Source organism: Dermochelys coriacea, chromosome 10 (genome assembly GCF_009764565.3).
Source record: "Dermochelys coriacea isolate rDerCor1 chromosome 10, rDerCor1.pri.v4, whole genome shotgun sequence".
NCBI classification, from domain to species: domain Eukaryota; kingdom Metazoa; phylum Chordata; order Testudines; family Dermochelyidae; genus Dermochelys; species Dermochelys coriacea.
Window position 1 is genome coordinate 1,903,323 of NC_050077.1, and position 18,963 is coordinate 1,922,285.

Genomic DNA, 18,963 nt, shown 5'->3' on the forward strand with positions numbered 1-18,963 from the left:
AAAGCAAGATGTTACATGTTACAGGTTATGAAGAGGCCGATTTATGGTATCATATAGGGCTACGACGGGATAGATGATTTGACGATTGTCTGTTCTGTTCATTCCTTCTGAAGCACCTGGCATTGGCCAATGTCAGCAGACAGAATACTGGACGAGATGGACCTTTTTGTCTGACCCTGTATGGCCATTATGTTCTTTTGAATGAGTTCTTGGGGCTAAAGGGAATGGATAGGGAAACGATAACTGTCTGCCAGGATTAGAAAGGGGCTAAATCCCAAAGAAGGACATGGATTACATATGGAATGGCAAAGGGTATAACACAGAATAATGGGATGACTTTAAGAAAAGTGCATCTCAGCTGAATACCTGGGAAAACACCCACAGAATCAGGTGTTACACTCAGCCAACGTGTGGGAAGGAAAGAGTCCTTTTCAAAGCATTAACAAGTGTAACAATGGTCAATCTAAGGATGAAGGGTCTGTTCTCCTCTCTTAGTGGGAGAGGGATTTCCCTGCATAGTAAGAGAGTTCCTCTAAACATTCATGTTTATATATAAATGCTGCACTTCATGTTGTGCGTTTTTGAATGTTGTGTTTGGTGCCCACAGGGCTGAAGTTAATTCTGGACATCAGCCAACGAGACTACATTCCCTACCTCACATCTACTGCTGGGGCCAGGCTTATGCTGCATGAGCAGAAGAGTTTTCCGTTTCTTAAAGACCAAGGCATCTATGCCATGTCTGGGACAGAAACTTCTATTGGTGTATTAGTGGTATGTGTGACATTTCATCAGAACAAACTATCAGAGAGTAAGACTCTCTGATGGGACAGCAGCCAAGTTTGTTTTCAATCTTGACTGAACTGGCTAGGTCCAAAACAGCCAAGTTATATACTAGCTACGGCTTGGAACATTGTTTATAAAAGATTGAATGCAACTTATCTGGTAAACTGATTTATTGAAGCCAAAAACTGCAGCCTAGGTAATTGTTGCCTCTTCACTCCATGTGTCAGGAGCCACAGTGCTAAGTGAATCCAGTTACATTTAACACTGCAGCTAAACTAACTGGATGGAGTCTTTGGGGCAGGGCACCTCTTCCTTACCCCCTGCTTCTCACTAAGGTGCAGTTACCAGAATGTTACACTCCCTGACTGACCTTGTCATTAGTCTTCAGAGCATACTATAATTATCATCATCATAATCTTCCTAGAATTATACAGACAGCAGGTCATGTTTCTTTCTGTACGTTCAATGAATAAGGTAGTGGGCGTTTTTCTTGGTTACTACTGGTCTTGCTGGCTGTACCTCTGTCAGCCTTTGCCATGAATTGAATGTGGCTAAGATAACCCCCTCATCATAGATCCCAGCTTTTCACTCAATCCTCCCCTTCCCTTCTATAGGCTATAATGCAGTTGTCACTGGAATTTATAACCTGGGGTTTGGTACAGGGTTGAACCCATGGATCTGCCATTAATCCTCCCCCAGAGACAATCAGATGGGGTCACAGAGCAGTGAGGTCTGAGGAGGTCCTCGCTGTGTAAGCCAGGAAGCCCCATGCTCCTCGGGAGCACCAAAGAATTCCAGTTCAGTACCGTGCATTTCCCAAAGATGATGTTCCTTGAATATTGCAACTGTGGATGTTATAGCCTCTCCAGGACTGTACATTTCAGGGAAACTGCAGGATCTGCGTGTCTGAAAGGGTCTTGCACCAAACAAACATGTGACAGAAAGGAACTATGACTACAACATACAGATATTTGGTGGGTTTGGTTTTCTTTCAGGATGAACTTGAGCGGATGGGTTATCCCTACAGCGACTGTACTATGAATGGGTCAGATGTCCCTGTAAAAAATCTTTATAACGAATATAACACCTCCTACTCCATACAGGTAAAGAGCATTATTAATTAAAACAATTTAAAAAAAAGCTTTTAAGCAATTTAAATTCTTAATTTATATGAATGATTCTAGAGAATAAGAAAGTTAAACGTAATAGATCAGAATCTCTAAAATAACCATTAAGCATGAAGCACAAGATACACTTTTTAAAAACACAAATGAGAGCCCTAATCTTGCAAACATTTATGCATGTCCATAACTTCATACATATGAATGTTCCCATTGAGTTCAGTTGAAAAACTCGTGTGCGTGTTTGCAGGATCAAAGCCTAACAATTTATCCATTCCAAGTTATATTAAGCCACTAGGAATTTTTAAATTGCTTAGACAGAGAATCCAGTTCAATGTAATTCTCTGTCTCTCAATCTTACTACACAGATTGCTGAGCAGAGCGAAGACATGGTGGAAAACGGTTCTTTTCATTCTATCCAGTTGGAAGCTTAATTTTTTGCTTTTCTGTAGCATTCTGCAAAGTGGTAGCCTACCAAGTTTCCCTTGCAACATTCCCTATGGTTGCATAGAATTCCAATAAGTGCAACTTATAAGCAAAGCAGCTATTTGTAAACTGAAAAAGCAAAATGTTTTTGTTGTGCTTTTGGTCCCTGGAAGAGACTGTGAGCTCAGGTGACATGGATGATTATTATACACAAGTCAAAGCAGTCAGAATCTAGAATGTCTATGCACCCTCCAATATATTATACATTCTCATTGGATCCCTCCCAATTTTCCTCCCTTTTATTTACCTTCAGACAAGCATCCAAAGGTTTGCTTGTCTGTCTCTGCCAGATAAAAACTATTAAGAGGATTGGAGAGAACAGAAAAGGAGTACAGAACGTAAATTGATTTTCAGTAGAGTGTATTTTAGAAGAACAGGCAAACTGTTGGGTGAACTTGAATGGATTAAAGAGTCAAACCATAAAGGGGAAGTGACAAAAGTTCCCAGATAAATTGCAGGATGCAACAAAATGTGAGGTACCAAAATAAGTACATTAGCAGTATAGTAATGGGCAAACTCAACAATGAATAAAGCAAAGGTGGGGCCTGCACACGGGGCCCAGAGAAATGCCAAGATGGACAAGGACTCCAAGTGAGATTTCTCACCCAGTGAGAACTTGTTGGCCAGAACAAAACCAAAATGAATGTGGTGAAAGTACCAGAGAGCTGTTTTGTTTGAAGGATGTCTAGGGCTTTAGGAAGGCTGGGAGCCCTAAGGGACAAGTGTCCCTGAAAAACTTCAGAGAGCAAACTCAGGACAATAGTGCTGGTGGACAGCAGGGTGATTTACCTCCTTGGTCCAGCCATGTAACACTTGTGAGCTTTGTCTGGTTTTGTTCATTGCCTCTACATTGCTGCCCAGTTTCTGTCTCGGGGCTGAGCTTCTCAGAATAGAGTTCCCTCTGAAGCCCCACTGCTGGAGGCCCCCATCCATCCTGAAATCAGAGCAAATGCAGCAATAGGGTGACTCCAACCAGAATGTTCAAAATGTCCCCTCCTGTTCCCGTCCTAAATGCTGTGTCTGCAATTCACTCACCTCTAAGGCCACTTGGGTAACCACTGCCTGCGACACTTAGCATGACTCTAGCAGGGCATAACAAAAGTCGAGCAGAAATAGCCCAGAATCTCGGTAGCTATAGAAGTTAGAAGGATTTTGAAAAATGGAGTCCACCACCTAGTCAGGAATACTACCCATCTATGTTCATAAATCAAAGGAAAATAAAGAATATGCCATATAAGGCCAAGAAACAATGTCAAGGTCCATAGGTTTAGTTTAACTTATTTATTTCAGTTTGGAAACCCCATATAATTCCCCAGCAATCCTAAATAATCAGTTTTGTGTGTGACTAGAGGTAAGCTGCTTAAGCTCTCTGAGACTCCATTATTCCATCTGTTAAATGGGGTTACTACTATTTACTCACCATGGTAAAGAGCTTTGAGATCACTAGATATCAAAGCAGTAAAGGTGCAAAGCAAAGCAAGCTGGAGTTCTAAAGCAAAGATTTGACAGCTGGGAATTGTAAACCAAACCATTTGCTATTACTGAGTTCCATAGTCTGCCAGTGCATTCTGATTTGTACATGCTTATCACTCCACCTGTAAGAACCATCAGCCTCAAGTCACACTGTGCAGTTCAGCTTGTTAAACCAGCAAAACTGGCTCCCTGAGCAAAATTAGCTTTTCCTAACATGAGTCTCCAAATCTTCCATTCATTGTGGGAGGAATAGGCCCTTTGGGAGCCTGGTGGGAAGGCATCTGGGAGCGGTCTCTGCACTCTTTGATGCACTGATCAGTGTGAGAACATGTCCCAGTTCTAAATGGCTCCTTGTCCCCTTTTTGCAGGCTTGTTTGCGCTCCTGTTTCCAAGCTCAGATGTTCGAAAATTGTGGGTGTGGTCACTATCTGTTTCCTTTACCTGAAGGGGTAAATTATTGTAACAGTGAAGTTGATCCAGACTGGGGTAAGAACATGAAATAACAAGGCCCCATAATGCATCAGGGAAGAGATCAGAAACATACAGGGCTCCGTCAGGAGCATTTTAAGTAACTGAATTAAACACTTTGCTTGTATGAGTTCAGCAGTGGCACTGTTTGCTAACCAGATGGATAGTGAGTAGGGAGGCAGAGTTCTTAGCTCTGGCATCATATTAAGAAACCTCAACTTCCATAGCAGTTTAGCTGAAGGCTGCTCACATAGAGATGACCAGCAGGTAACACCAACACGGTAGGGACAACAGGGATTTCTGCTATGAAGTGAACAGAAAACACCGCACCAGCCTTGTTGTATTTCAGGTCTCTTAGCACAAAAAGGTCAGCACTTCTCCACAGGTTTGTACAGACCCCAGATGAATTTCCCCCTTCAGTACAAGGTGGCACAGAACAGATGTAATCCTCAGCACACAATTGTGTCTGCTCTGAATGTGTCTGAGTGCTGCAGTTCTCGTGACAGACATTCACAAAAAAGGGATTGTAGTAAAACAAGGTGCATTAGTACATTCAATGAGGTTCTATTTCAAGTAACAGTCCATGATACCTACTGGAGTGATGAAGACCTATCTTATGTAGTACAGTGCTGCATAATCAATCTGCTAAGCCCTTAATAATAGCTATCTGCAAAAAGTTTTATGTCGTCTAAGAGTTTAACTGTTTTTGCTTAAATGGTTTTTCAAAAAACCAGAAGGTTAAAGGGGATGCAAATTTGTGCAGCAGCAAAGTTCTCATCTGAAAGGATTGTTTGCTTTTTGTTTTCACCAAACAGCATATTGCTATTCTTCACTGAGAGCAAGTATAAGACACAGGCAGTTTTGTATTGACTCTTGTAAGGAAACATGCAAGTAAGTAAATAAACTCTCTCTGGCAGCTCTCAAGGTGGAGGGAATCCTGCATTTCATTCCTCACTGAACACTGATGATCTTAAAATCTAAAATCCTTTTTGGGGTGTTTGAAATCAAACTAAAGTTCTGGTAATTTAAGAGAAATGAGAAATTCTGTGTATTAATGTTCTTGTTTCTTCTTTCTAGTGACACTCAGTACAAGATGACCATATCAATGGCAGACTGGCCATCTGAGGCTTCTGAGGTAAAGCCAATTTCTAACTTTTAAAATGTAGAATGATAATGAGATGTTCTTACCCAACTGACTCCCTCCATATGTGAGGTTAACGTGTGCAGTTAGGCAACCTCCCTCTCTGCTAATTGACATTTTGTCAGCATACAGCAGAGAACAGACTCTCCAGGCTGTGAAATACAAACAGGGAAGGAGAGCTTTTTATTTAACAGAATTGGAGCCAAGAATATTGTATCTGGTTTTAAAAAGCAGATAAGGCCTCACTTCTTTCACTTAGATGAAAATCAGGAATAGCTGATAGTTAGAAAAATTGGTGTCACTTAGAGGAGAATCCAGCCCTTAATTATTCAGTATTTTAGATGTTCTTTAACTACAATGAGAACAATGACCTCCTCTTTCAAATAAATACCGCACTTGTTTTTGTAACTCACTGCACCACTGACAGCTGCCCGTTCAAATCTATGCAATAGAAACATGGTACAAGACTCTCAGGCATAACAGAAGGCTACTGTGTTTGGGCTTGGCCTTGCCATTTCACCATAAACTTCCTGTCTACACACCTCACTATGATCTGCATACTTCACTTACCCAAGAACAGCTAGAGGCTGCTAGAGCAGCAACATGGAACCTGTTGGATTTCACCCTCTCTCAATAGCAGAGAACAACAAAAACCATCCACCTTTGTACTAGATGAAAGAGTTGTCAGAAGTAGAAAAGTGTGATAAGATCTCATGGAATAGCCAGTGTGAAAGTTCAGCATTCCATAAATATATTCATTAAATGTTCAGGTTGCATACTTAAGCAGCCAAAGGTCAGGAAATGTCAAAATTAAGGTTGCACACAAAGCCTTAACTCTGCCTCTTTATGTATATACATAGATCTGCAAATCTGTGGACTATGTTTGCAGATCGCAGATCAGATGCGGATACAAATTTTGTATCCGTGCAGGGCTCTACATATACATGACAAGTTTTTAATTGTATGACCACATTCTATATGTTTAATACATTATCATACAATATTTTCAACAAGATTTTAGATGGGTGTCACATCCTCTAGTCTGTGCTACTTTGTGTATATTCAAGACCAAGGTCTATTCTCGTTCAAAGGTCTCTATAATCAAAATAAGCCTTATAGTATTTAAAAGGCCATCTCTCGCTCTCAGCTCTCCTCAAATTCCCACACTTCATTAGTCATGGATGACTTCACAGGGAGTTTTAAATGTGTCATGTGAGCAGGATTTAGCAGGGATCCAGCAGGTTTCTGAGAGTGGCAGAAGGTAATAGAAGAAGTGGTGTCACCTCCTCTGGTATAAACCCATGTTAACAGCTTCTGCTTATCTAAGAACAGGTTAGAACAATTATGCAAACCTGAGAGAATGACTCAGGGACTCATTCCATAGTTGGTGAATGCTTCTGTAGAAGCGACACTTGCCTTGGTGTCATCACTGGTAAAAGCCACTAACTATATCGGCTCACTCTGGATCAGCACAGTACAGAGCCGATGTTGCAACAACGAACAATGCTCTGGGCAACCAGGGAATTACCTGGAAACTAAAAAAGCAGGAGGCAGACTGACAGCAGATCTACTAGAGCTATGAAGATAATAGTTGTTGAATACATTATTCAAACACTTTCCCCCCATTTTTCTAGGTAGAACATCTGGGTAATAAAAGTGATTATTCAGAACAGATACAGGTTCTATGACATCTTTCTAATCAGACATGGGAATAGTATTTATATTTACCAGTTCTACCCTTCAGAACACCCTTGCCTCCTGTTCTCTAATTTTGCTGACTTCCAGCATACTTAAAGATTCTCCTATTGTTTCTTCTTCCCTACTGTAGTTGGGCTTTATTTTCTCTTTAAATGCTCTTCTCTAACACTGATGCAGATTATCCTCCATGTACTTTTAGAGCTCTAGTTTTATTTGCAGTTAACTTGTCACTCATCCCCACTGGGTATAAAGTTTTAGGTTGAGGGTTCTGTGAAGGGATATGCTTCCCCTGGGCTAAGTCCTCCACCTGTTCAAACTCTAGACAGTTCTCATCTACCACTCCACTTGCTAAGAAACACTGCCACTCCCTATCCCATAATAGGCAACTCACTTCATGAAACTGGCCTTTTGAAAGGTTTCATTTACTTGAGTTCAGATCCTAAATCCTTCCAATGATGGAAATTTGACTCTGTTTCTGGTCTGATCCCATTTTTCCAAACTCTCCCTAAGTCACCTCACCACATTCTCTCATCATCAGTTGAGAACAGTGAAGCTAAAATATCAGGGCCTGTAACATGGACTGATAGAAAATTGGAAGCTATGTAAAATTACCCCTTTTACCATTTCAGCAGGAATTTTCCTGTTGATTTGCTTTTCTGGGCCCTGGTTCTCAGGCCTGGAGGAAAGTCACTGTCTGCAACTGCTATTGACTGAATCACAAATTCCTTTATGTAGTGTAACATCAATCATTATTTAGCATGGTGCCAGAGGTTCCAGCTTTCTGTGTACAATTTGTGGACCTTGCAGGTGGTATTTTACCTCCCCAGAGCACACGTGGCTCAGAGAGAACATTTCCCTTTTCAGTTATGAATCAATTTTCTTTTACTAGGACTGGATTTTCCATATTTTGTCCTATGAAAGAGATCTGTCGACAAATGTGACTCTGGACAGGTGAGTAAAAACAGAGGTGCCTGTTGACATTAGGTTAGCTTAGACCTTGACAATCAACCCTAGCATGTGGGAGGAGAGCAAATTCTTGGAGATGGTGCTTACCTGTCCATGTAGGCAATCACAAAAGAAGTGCATGCAGATACCATGCTCTTCATAGCTCCAAACTAGGCAAATCAAAAACCTGCAACCAGAGTTTAAGCTAAAAAGCACATTGAACACAGCAGGTTCTTTTCAGCTCCAAATAAGTTTTAACAGAGACCAGGGCTAAAAATGCCACAGATTTCCAATGTTCAGCACCTGTATATGCATGCGAGAGCACACACACATAAACACCCCCCATCCCCAACACTCATGTGTGGGAGGCAGGGTTTCCCACCTGAAAACACCTACCCCTGGAAGGAGCCAATCCAGTGCACCAGGTTGGATGGAGATGGCTGTTACTATTTGCTAATCTGAGCTGAGGCCTCGGACAAGTGGGAAATCTGAACTCTGCCTTTGCAGTGCAGAAATAATCCGACTCCAAACCCAAACTATAGCTTTGTTTTGAAAATTCCTGACTTTTTTGGATGTGTGTGCACATGCAGGAGACAAGTCATGTGAAAGCTGAGGCTGGACATAAAGGCTGAGCCCAGAATGCAGTGCTAGAGGTGGGCTTAAAAAAAATCAGATAGAAACAGGTCACATTGAAACCAAATTGTGTGAACATTAAGCTCCCTGAAATAGGACTGACACTGGTATTGCATCAACCGTGTGTCTTACATATCAAGCCCTAAAGCCAGGTGAAATAGACCTCAGTGCAACTAGTTCTATCCTAACAGAAAGGCACAAGGAAACTGGTTTTAAGCCTGTACTCAGGAGTCACTTCTCCTCATGCAGAAAACCAAAGCCTTGGATTTCACAGCCACGCCCAGGCTACTCTGGCATCACCATTTTACCTGCGTGTAGTGCATGTGCAGTGCTGACCCATGGATTTCAATGTGCCTGACACCTGTCATTGTTGTTTCTAGTGCAGAGTTTCTCAAAGGCGGCCACCATGGCCGTATGGGGCAACCAGCGGCTTTTCTTGTGGCCACAGCCTCCTGAGTGTGATGTGGGGGAAGAGGGCAAAGTAGAGCCCCCTCTCCCTCCCTGTTGCTCCTGGATGCACCACCCTGGTGTTGGTTGCTGGGACTGCCAGCAGGGGGTTGGGCCCTGCCCCCCTTAGAGTCATCTGGGGCACAACGCTGGTGGAGCAGGCAGCTGATGAGTTCTCCATCTTCCCAGGGCGGTGGGGCTCAGGCTCCAGCTGTGGGGCTTTGGGCTCCAGCCCTGGGCTCTGGCCGCACAGTGGCAGGCCCCAGGCTCTGGCCATACAGCTTCAGGCTCCAGCCCCCACTGCCTCCCTCAGCCCCTCACTGCCTCCCCCAACCCTCCATCTAGGGCTTAATTTGTCCCCAGGCTTGCCAGGGCTGGTTAAGTCTCCTGTGAAAAGTAATACTTGTATGTTCGTTAATACCACTTTTCACAACAGACCTGCTAGCTAGCAATAAATAAATTACAATGATTTGGCCGTGTCTACATGCATATTTATTTGGTTTTCCTACAGCTAATTAAATATTTTAGGAAAAGTGTGAGAGCGGCCACCAGCAAGAGTTGTTTCAGAGTAGCAGCCGTGTTAGTCTGTATTACTCCTTTTCTTTCAGCAAGAGTTGGTGGCCGCACTCTGAAGCCACCAAAACATTTGTCCTGAGACCCCATCCTAGTGGTAGCAGTTGCATTCCTTGTTTATACACAATTCCAGCTCCAATTCCTAAGCAGTGTAAAAGATCCCAAACTAACAATGTTAAATAGAGAAACTGGTTCCATATTCCCATCCAGTCTGCATAATGCGGAGGATGCTGCTATGGCCAGATTACAATGGACCTGAAATCATGTCATTGTGCAGAGCGAGACCATGTGATTAGGTTCTGAGGGAGAAATGAACTAGAGGCAACCACCTGGAGCAGATCTGTGACCCTGACTCTTCCCCTGTGGAGTCAGAGTATTAGGTGCTGTTCGTCTAGGGTTATTTGCAGACTTGAGTGTTTTAAACTGAGGCAGGACAGGGAGGTTTTCTGCAACTGAAGTCCAAGGGATGAATACAGATAAAGTTGCAGGTTCTGTGCTGAATTAGAGAATGAATGCAAGGCTGGTCATAAAAGGTCTGGGAAAAATGGACAGAAGTAGCACAATAATAATGCTTGGCGGAACATAAAAGTAAAACCAGCTAGCTACCAGGAGGTTTGGTGATGTGCGAGAGACCAAGTTCTCTGGCAAACAGCGGAGGAACATTAACAAGGCCTTCATGGGAGTTATCCTAATTCTATAATAATATTAGTAAGAAAATAGATTTAAGAGACCGAGGCCGAAGAAAACAGGAAGTGCCACCATGACAGAGAGTTGGCAGAAACGAGTAAGTAAAGATGATGGCCAAAATTTTCATACTTCAATGTTAGGCACTTCTAGAAGTGGCGAGAGCCTCCATTGGCTTCAATGGGAGAGAGGCTGCTTTGCCTTTCTGAAAAGTTGGCTCCTATTTAGGTGCTCGATTATGAATTGAGAAGCCTAACTTTACCACGTCTTTTTTTAAATGGGGTCAAATGGCTACAAAACTAAGCTCCAGCACTTTCCTCGGGAACAGCTCTAAAAACCACCAGAAAACGCTAACACAGGCAAAACCAAATGCCTCCCTAGCACACAGTTTATGACCATCCCTTGGCTGCCTCTAGAACAGACCTCATGGGTTATTCAGATGCGTCCGTCAGATGAAAGGTTGCTAATTGGCTCCCAGAAATTTGCTCCTAGCAAGTTCCCCCAAGAGTCTCAAAGCACTTCCAATACAGTCACTAGGCTGCTCTGTGTTTTTAATGCACCTTTGACCCCTTAAGAGATTCAGTTTATAAGGTGCCTGACAACAAGATTTCTCCCCCAGCAACCAGTCTTACCATTTCTACCTCCTCTACATTCCAGACTGTGTTTAACAGAAAGAATATTATAAATGTCACCCTTAGTGCTGCTTTGGGAAGCCTGATCCCAAATGCAAGCCCAGCTCCTCCCAGGGAGCACAAGAGACCACTTGGAACCACACTTGAGTAAATGCACAGGGCATACAGGGCTAGAATTTAGTCTGAACTAATTCTTGTGTCCTACAGAAATGGGATCATCAAGCTAAATATTTACTTTCAAGAGTATAACTACAGAACCATCTCGGAATCTGCGGCTACAACTGTAAGTGCAGTATCAGGCTCCTGCTTCTAACACCCATGCCAGAGCATATTTCCATAGCGTTTTCCAGAAGCCAAATACCTGCAGAGTTCCCACTGAAATGAGTCTGCCAATCTCAGCCTCTGAGCAGCGTCCCTGCAGCTCCCCATAGAGATTAATCTGAAGTATTTAAAGGTGTCCCCGGCCCTGGACTGCACCTGCGGTGCTGCTCCGTGGGATCGAACTCCTACGGAGTTCACTGACTCCTGGTGGGTCAGCACCACTCTCTACAGGCTGGTTCACAATCCCGTCTACATTCCTGCCGCTGACCCATTTCCTCCTATATCCTTGGTTGGGGCGAGGGAAAGCGATGCTTAGGAGCGCTGTGAAATCTCCTTTGGGGTGAGCCGCTGCCTTCACATGCCTCTGTGCCTGCAACATGAGGGCCTCAGCAAAATGTTACAGGTGTGATCTAGGTGTGGATAGTCACCTAGTTACACTTAACCCTCCCGAGTACACAGCTGCCTAGTTGCTCCTGGGGCTGAGGGTAGGTGGGGCCTGACTTCATTTTCCTATTTCAGATTGTGTGGCTCCTGTCAAGCCTGGGAGGCCAGTTTGGGTTCTGGATGGGGGGCTCGGTACTGTGCCTCATTGAATTTGGAGAAATCATCATTGACTTTCTGTGGATCACCATAATTAACATCATCAGTTGGGGCAAAGGCCTGAAGCAGAAACGAGCCTGGGCCCAGTACCCAGACACGCCTCCGACCGTGTCAGAGCTGGTGGAGGCTCACATCAATCTTGGGTTCCAACATGAGGACATCATCACCCACCCCCGTGAGGAAGTTCCTCCCCCTGGAGCACTCCCACCAGAGCCAGGCACCCCACCACCCAATTACGACTCACTGCGTGTAAACCCACTTGCTATCATTGACTCGGACAGCGATGCAGAGGCCAGTTAAGCAGCACAGAATACCGCACCGCATTTGGCCTCTGAGGACTGGCTTGCTCTGGCTTGACATGACCCTTGTAATTCACTCTGCACCATGCTCTGCTCTTTAGGAAAGCTGCAGGGGATAAAAAGGCCACAAAGCTCATTTTAAATAAATTCCACCCATAAAGCATGCGGCGGCGGGCATTGACTTTACTGTATCATGTGTGCATAATTCAATACTGCAATCTATTCAATTCTAAGACAGACTACTAATTTTTTTCAGCAAGTTCCTCTACCCCCTCTCATCCCCCGCATACTTGTCTGTAGAAAGAGCTTATTTGCACAGAGTTTCTTTGATCAGTAGCTTCTCATGGAATGATTGTGATAAACTAATCATACTACTAGGTATACAAGCATGATACCAGAATAAAGGCTGTCGCAATGACAACAGGAAATTTATTAAATGGGAGAAAAGTCACAAAGGAAAGACTGAGGGTGGCTTGTGGTAGGGAGAGACTGGGATATCCATGGCATGAGAATCTGATAGTGGCTTTGCTCTGATAAGGTAGAGTTTTAGAAACTGAAAAGTACAAACTAGAGCCTGTTCTACACACTTCTGTTTCTGTACAGTTAGCCAACAAGTAACAGAATTGAAGTGACCCACCCTTTTTATCTTGTTCTAAGGTCTTCAACTCTCAATATTTCTCCTCCAAATAACCAGCAGTATAAATAGTGACGTACTCCAACAAGTTGTGTTGGCTGCTTGCTGGAGCCCCTATGCTTTTTGTTTGTGTTCCTATGCTCACTGCTCTGATTTTTGTAATTAGTTTCCTGCAGATGGGCACATTTGTTAATATATGTTAGAGGTAAACAGTTCAGATTCCAATAAAGATACAAGCACGCCTACCATGGGTGGAGTGGCAGTTCACCTAACAGTATCATTCTTGGCAAAAAAAACACCAGCTATCATTGCTGAGTTTCCTGGTGGCACAGCAGGTGAAGTTTAGTGCTTATAAAAGGAGATGCTGCTAGTACAGGATAGGACTAGGTATGGGTCAAGCTTCCCTAAGCAGCCAGCTCTGCTACTGCAACAGTACTAGCCTTGCAATTCCATCTTGCAGGCTGCCTTGGGGAGCTGGGGTTGCTGTTATATAATCAAATCTCCATAGGGCACTTGGCAAGTGAGCCTAGGACCTTGCTCTTATGGCCGATATGAACCACATCTTTGTGAGGAGGGAGCAGCTCCGTGCCAAGGCTGCTGTCCCACTGCCTCTCTAACACGCTGCAGATCTAGTTTATAGAAGTAGTTTTCAGAACTTCAGGAAGAAACAAGATTGTGTGGTCAAGTCATGAGAGTGGGAACATGGAGTCCTAGGGCTTAGCCCCAGCTCAGCAGTTCCCAGCTGTGTGGCCATGGGTGAGTTATCTCCCAGCCCCCGACCTGTACAATGGGGCTAATACATTCTCACACATCAGAGGGGTGATGAGGCTCCATGCTAGTTTTTATAAATCCTCTTGAGATCCATAGCTGAAAACTGCTATCAAAGTGCAGTGCTATTAATTACACACACAATTCTCACAGCCCAGGCTGGCTGGAGACTCTCCATTCCTCCTTCACACAGCCACAGAAGTGATCAGCCTCACACACAGCCGCACAACTGATGTAACAAAATTCTAGCGAGACACACCCTGACAATCACACAATCACTTGCTAGCGCAGCAGGCCCTGGTGGCTGCAGTGCCCAGCACATTTGTGGGTCCCCCATATTATGCCGATGGCTTTGCACTGGGATTTTATTGTAAGGCAGCCTTGGCTGGGAATTCTGGATACTTCCCGTGATGTTCAAAGTACTAACCCTTGCACGCTTTGACGATCGCGCTATACCACTCACACACACACACACACAAAAAACGATAAGGAGCTGCATTCTGTATAGGCCTGTCTCCTCCCAGTCACATTAACCCTTTTGGATAAAGTATTAGGCCATAGTCTCCACACTGTAAACCAGGACTGACAAGTCACAAAAACCACTGAATGTCTGCCATTCTGCCCCAGGCAGGGGAGCCCAGTACAGCTTTGTCATTAGCTGAGGGCACAGCTCCTGGGAGCATAAATTGAACTGATTTTCCTTTCAGTATGAAACAGGATTCAGTGTGAATTACTGTAAGTGGGATAAAGTTAGGGATAAGCGACTCATTCGCTAAAGCCCCAAACCTGCCGTGAACTCCAGCTGGGCACACCCCTGTCCCCACACAGAGCCCCAGGGGCTCAGTGCAAGCATCACCCCCTCAGAATCCCATCCTGTAATCAGTTCTAAGATAAAAGTGAATGGCTCTTTCCACAGCTGGGAAATAGGCAGCTGTGGGGTCTCTCCCCATTAGAGTTTTCTCGATGGAGCCACTTGCAGTCTACATTTTAAAAGTTTTATTTCCTGCACCTACAATGGGGAACATGGGTAAAAACCAACAACAGTTTTCAGAGAAGTAGAAGCTTTCTGAGTGCGCTCACTGAGAGAGGAAGAATACAACAACATAGCCCAGAACATTGATAACATCTTTTTCCTCATTAAGACATACCAGCCCTGATTTTGATTAATTTACATAATGATTTTGGGTAGATTTCTAGTTTCAAAACCACCACCACCACCAAAGGCCTTTTACTGTATCCATAATTTCAATTTGTTAAATATTTGAGAATTCACATTATGACCAAATCTCTATTACATCCCTCTATTAAACCATTACTAGAGAGCTGTTTCAGAGTAGCAGCCATGTTAGTCTGTATTCGCAAAAAGAAAAGGAGTACTTGTGGCACCTTAGAGACTAACAAATTTATTTGAGCATAAGCAGTAATGCATCCGATGAAGTGAGCTGTAGCTGACGAAAGCTTATGCTCTAATAAATTTGTTAGTCTCTAAGGTGCCACAAGTACTCCTTTTCTTTTTGTTAAAGAAAGTTATCTAAATTAGCCACACAATGTGTTTAAGCAAATGTCATAAAATCTGCAGAGACTATCTATATCAAACAAAGCAACATCATGAACTAGGTTCTTAAGAATTTTTATATCTTTTTCCCTACATAAATAAACATTTACTTAAGTCCTATAGCTGCAGTTCCCAGCACCACAGAAATGAAACCAAATTCCCTTATTCCATCAACCCATTTTGATTTGCTTCTTTTACTCCAAAAGGAAGCTTTTATTTACAAGAACCACCCTTGTACCTCCCATTCATTAAATATTCAGAACAAACAGTCTCTGTTCTCCTTCCCCATTACCACCCTTTCCTTCTATACTAGGAATACTTATGGTTTGACATCTTCAAATAATTTTAATTATTGGTGAAAGACTGTTTCTTGGGCTATTGAGGAGGAGCAGGCTGGGGGAGTTTGGCAGATATTACTGGCAGTCCTTTATATTGCGTTTTCATTTATGGGCTAGGCTGATCCTATACTCTGGGCACTAGAGAGATTTCTACATATACACAGAAACAAATAAATAACCAGTGCCACATATTACCAGCAGATCTGCAAACAATACAAAACCTACATGTTGCCACTAATGCCACCTAATCAATATTTTAATCTCATTCAAAACACTGGAAGCTCACTCAGGGAGACAGCGTTCATTTTATCAGGTCTAGGAAAAAAGGGCAGGATCTAAGATGTATCCATTATAACCTTCTAACGGTCTTAAAACCGGGAGATAACTAGACTAAGTAGTAGATTCTAATTTTCCAAATACTGGTCTAGCATTCCTGTAACATCTATCTGCATATCTCATCTAATCACTATGTACTTTAAAAAAAAAATCAGCATTTCAAAAGGAAGCTTCTTTAGGTCAGTAAATGGAGCCATTCTGTCAAACTGTTGCTGTGAAAATGTGGCATTTTCACTTTCCATACACAAGGGGAAGAGCATAGCTACCTACTACACTTTACTGAGGGCGTGGCTACACTTGCAGATGTAGAGCACTTTCAGTTAAACCACCCTTCGTAGAGTGCAGCAGGGAAAGCGTGCAGTCTATCCACACTGACAGCTGCAAGCCCACTGGCGTGTCCATATTTGCAGCACTTGCAACGACATTGGAGAGGTGCATTGTGGGCAGCTATCCCACAGAGCACCTCTTTCCATTCTGGTGCTGTGGCTTGTGGAAAGTGGGGGGGAAGCGCACGGGGCATTCTGGGTCCTGTTCCAATGCCCTGTGATGCATCGGTTTGCATCCCAGCAATCCTTCTGCTTCTGTCCACAATTGGCGTCATCTTTCAACAGTTTTTGTACTGCACGCTCTATCTTCCCTTTCTGTCTGCGGGAATAGATCCCGAAGTGCTGAGAAATATGCAGACGAGTCTCACCAGCACATTGCGTTTGGCAGTCAAGTTATTCCTTATGATCCAAAGTGACAGTGAGGACTCCGATGATGACAGATGCAAGTGACACATACGACATGACATTGCTTGTGGCATTCACGGACATGCTTACCACCGTGGAACGGCACTTTTAGACTCAGGAAACAAGCACTGAGTGGTGGGATCACAGTCATGCGAGTCTGGGATGACAAGCAGTGGCTGCAGAACTTTCAGATGAGAAAAGCCACTTTCATGGGACTGTGAGAGGAGCTCTCCCCCACCCTGCGGCACAAGAACACAAGATTGAGAGCTGCCCTGCCGGTGGAGAAGCAGGTGGCTATTGCAATCTGAAAGCTGGCAACTCCAGACAGCTACCGATCGGTCACTAACCGGTTTGGAATGGGGAAGTCAACTGTTGGAATCGTGTTGATGCAAGTTTGCAAAGCCATTAATCATATCCTGCTCAGAAGAACCGTGACTCTGGGTAACATGCATGACATTGTAGATGGCTTTGCACAAATAGGTTTTCTTAACTGCAGAGGGGCAATAGATGGCACGCATATTCCAATTCTGGCACCAGCCTCCAAGTACGTTAATCAGAAGGGCTATTTCTCTGTGGTTCTCCAGGCACTTGTGGATCACCGTGGGCGTTTCATTGACATTAACGCAGGCTGGCCCAGAAAGGTGCATGACGCATGCATCTTTCGGAACACTGGCCTGTTCAGGAAGCTGCAAGCCGGGACTTTTTCCCTAGACCAGAAGATCACCATAGGGGAAGTCAAAATGCCCATTGTGATCCTTGGAGACCCCGCTTACCCTTTAATGCCATGGCTCATGAAACCCTACACAGGGAGCCTTGACAGTAGCAAGAAGAGGTTCAACAACAGGCTGAGCAGGTGCAGAATGACTGTGGAGCGTGCTTTTGGCCGTTTAAAGGGCCGCTGGCGCTCTCTGTATGGGAAGCTGGACCTGGCTGATATCAGCATCCCCACGGTTATATCTGCGTGCTGTACCCTCCACAACATTTGTGAAGGGAAGGGTGAAAGATTCACTCAGGCATGGAACTTGGAGGTTTAACACCTGGAGGCTGAATTTGAACAGCCAGAGAGCAGCGCTATTAGAGGGGCCAAGCGCGGGGCTGCAAGTTTAGGGATGCCTTGAGGGAGCAATTTGAGGCTGAAAACTACCAGTAATGTCTGGTGCCCTGCCCGGGAGTGAAGTGCAGTGGTTCCAATGTTAGTAGGAATCTGTGTTTACTATTGTGTGATTGCTGACTTGCAGTGCCTGTTGCTTTCCTGGGCTAAGATATCTTTTACATTATGCAATAAAGAATGTTTTCAAAGCAAAAAAATCCATTTATTGAAAAGAAATAACTGCTTGGGAAACACAAAGGGCAAGGAGATGGAGTGGGGAATGGTACAATCACAGGTTTGTGTATGTCCTGTTCTCATACTCAGCCTTCCTGTCTGGAGTGCTGCGCAATGAGTGCTGCACTTCAGGATGGCTGTACTGCATGGTGATGGGGGTTGAGTGCAGTGGGTAAGGGTCGTAGTTTTCAGGGCTGGGTGGTGAAGCTACAGGTGTTGGAGGCAGCTGGTGGCGATAAGAACCCAGATGTTGGGGAAAGTGGGTTGGAGGTGACATGGGGGCACCAGGGAAAGAGTTATGGGACAAGGGCTGCGGTAGTGCTCCACCTGCATGGCTACGAGCGCCAAGCGGACTCGATCCAGGCGCTCCATGATGCTTAGCAGCCACTCTGTGCTATGGTGCTGGTGATCCGCATTCTGCTGGCGAACCCTCCTTTCACTCTCCTGCCACTCCTGCACTTTTTGATTTTCATTAAGGGAGTGCTGCATGACCTCATGCAGCATGTCCTCTTTGCTTCTACGCGGCCTCTTCCTGATTCTTTGCAGCCTCTTGGCCGGTGATAACACGGATGGCTGAGATCTCAAGGTTGCATCTGTAAAGGCAAAATGCAACACTGAACAGAGGCAGCATTGTTCACACCAGACAGAGCAATGATTCCCCTGTACTTAAGGGCAAGCACAGTCTACATCATAGCATAATTTGCCAGTCCCAAAGCGAGTGCACATAACCTCCAGGAGCCCCAAAATGGTGAGTAAGCACAGGGTCAAGGGGGACTGACTCTTTCACGGCTCTACTGTCCTCTGGGTTTCTGTGCCTTGGGGAGAGCCAACAGCAGCAGGGAGCCCCTATACTGAACACTGTCCCCACATTTTCCACAGAAGTTCGTCCTGGAAGAGATCTCACTGCTGAGGGTGACCTGGGGAGCAAGGGAGGGTCTTCTACTGCAATGCGGCTTCTGCCCTGGCCCACATG

General features: G+C 44.3%; 1 protein-coding gene across 2 annotated transcripts in view; it reads left to right on the forward strand.

Moving 5' to 3' along the window:
• The window catches only part of LOC119862894 (amiloride-sensitive sodium channel subunit beta), a 58,639-nt gene that overhangs the window by 25,832 nt on the left and 13,844 nt on the right, over positions 1-18,963 (forward strand). For both annotated transcript variants that reach the window (XM_038420386.2, XM_038420383.2), the window contains 8 exons: positions 608-771; positions 1,779-1,886; positions 4,232-4,349; positions 5,147-5,222; positions 5,409-5,466; positions 8,060-8,121; positions 11,292-11,367; positions 11,925-12,422. In XM_038420386.2, the coding sequence (XP_038276314.1) occupies positions 608-771; positions 1,779-1,886; positions 4,232-4,349; positions 5,147-5,222; positions 5,409-5,466; positions 8,060-8,121; positions 11,292-11,367; positions 11,925-12,305 (1,043 nt within the window). In that variant the 3' untranslated portion in view covers positions 12,306-12,422. The remainder of the gene's footprint in view (positions 1-607; positions 772-1,778; positions 1,887-4,231; positions 4,350-5,146; positions 5,223-5,408; positions 5,467-8,059; positions 8,122-11,291; positions 11,368-11,924; positions 12,423-18,963) is intronic.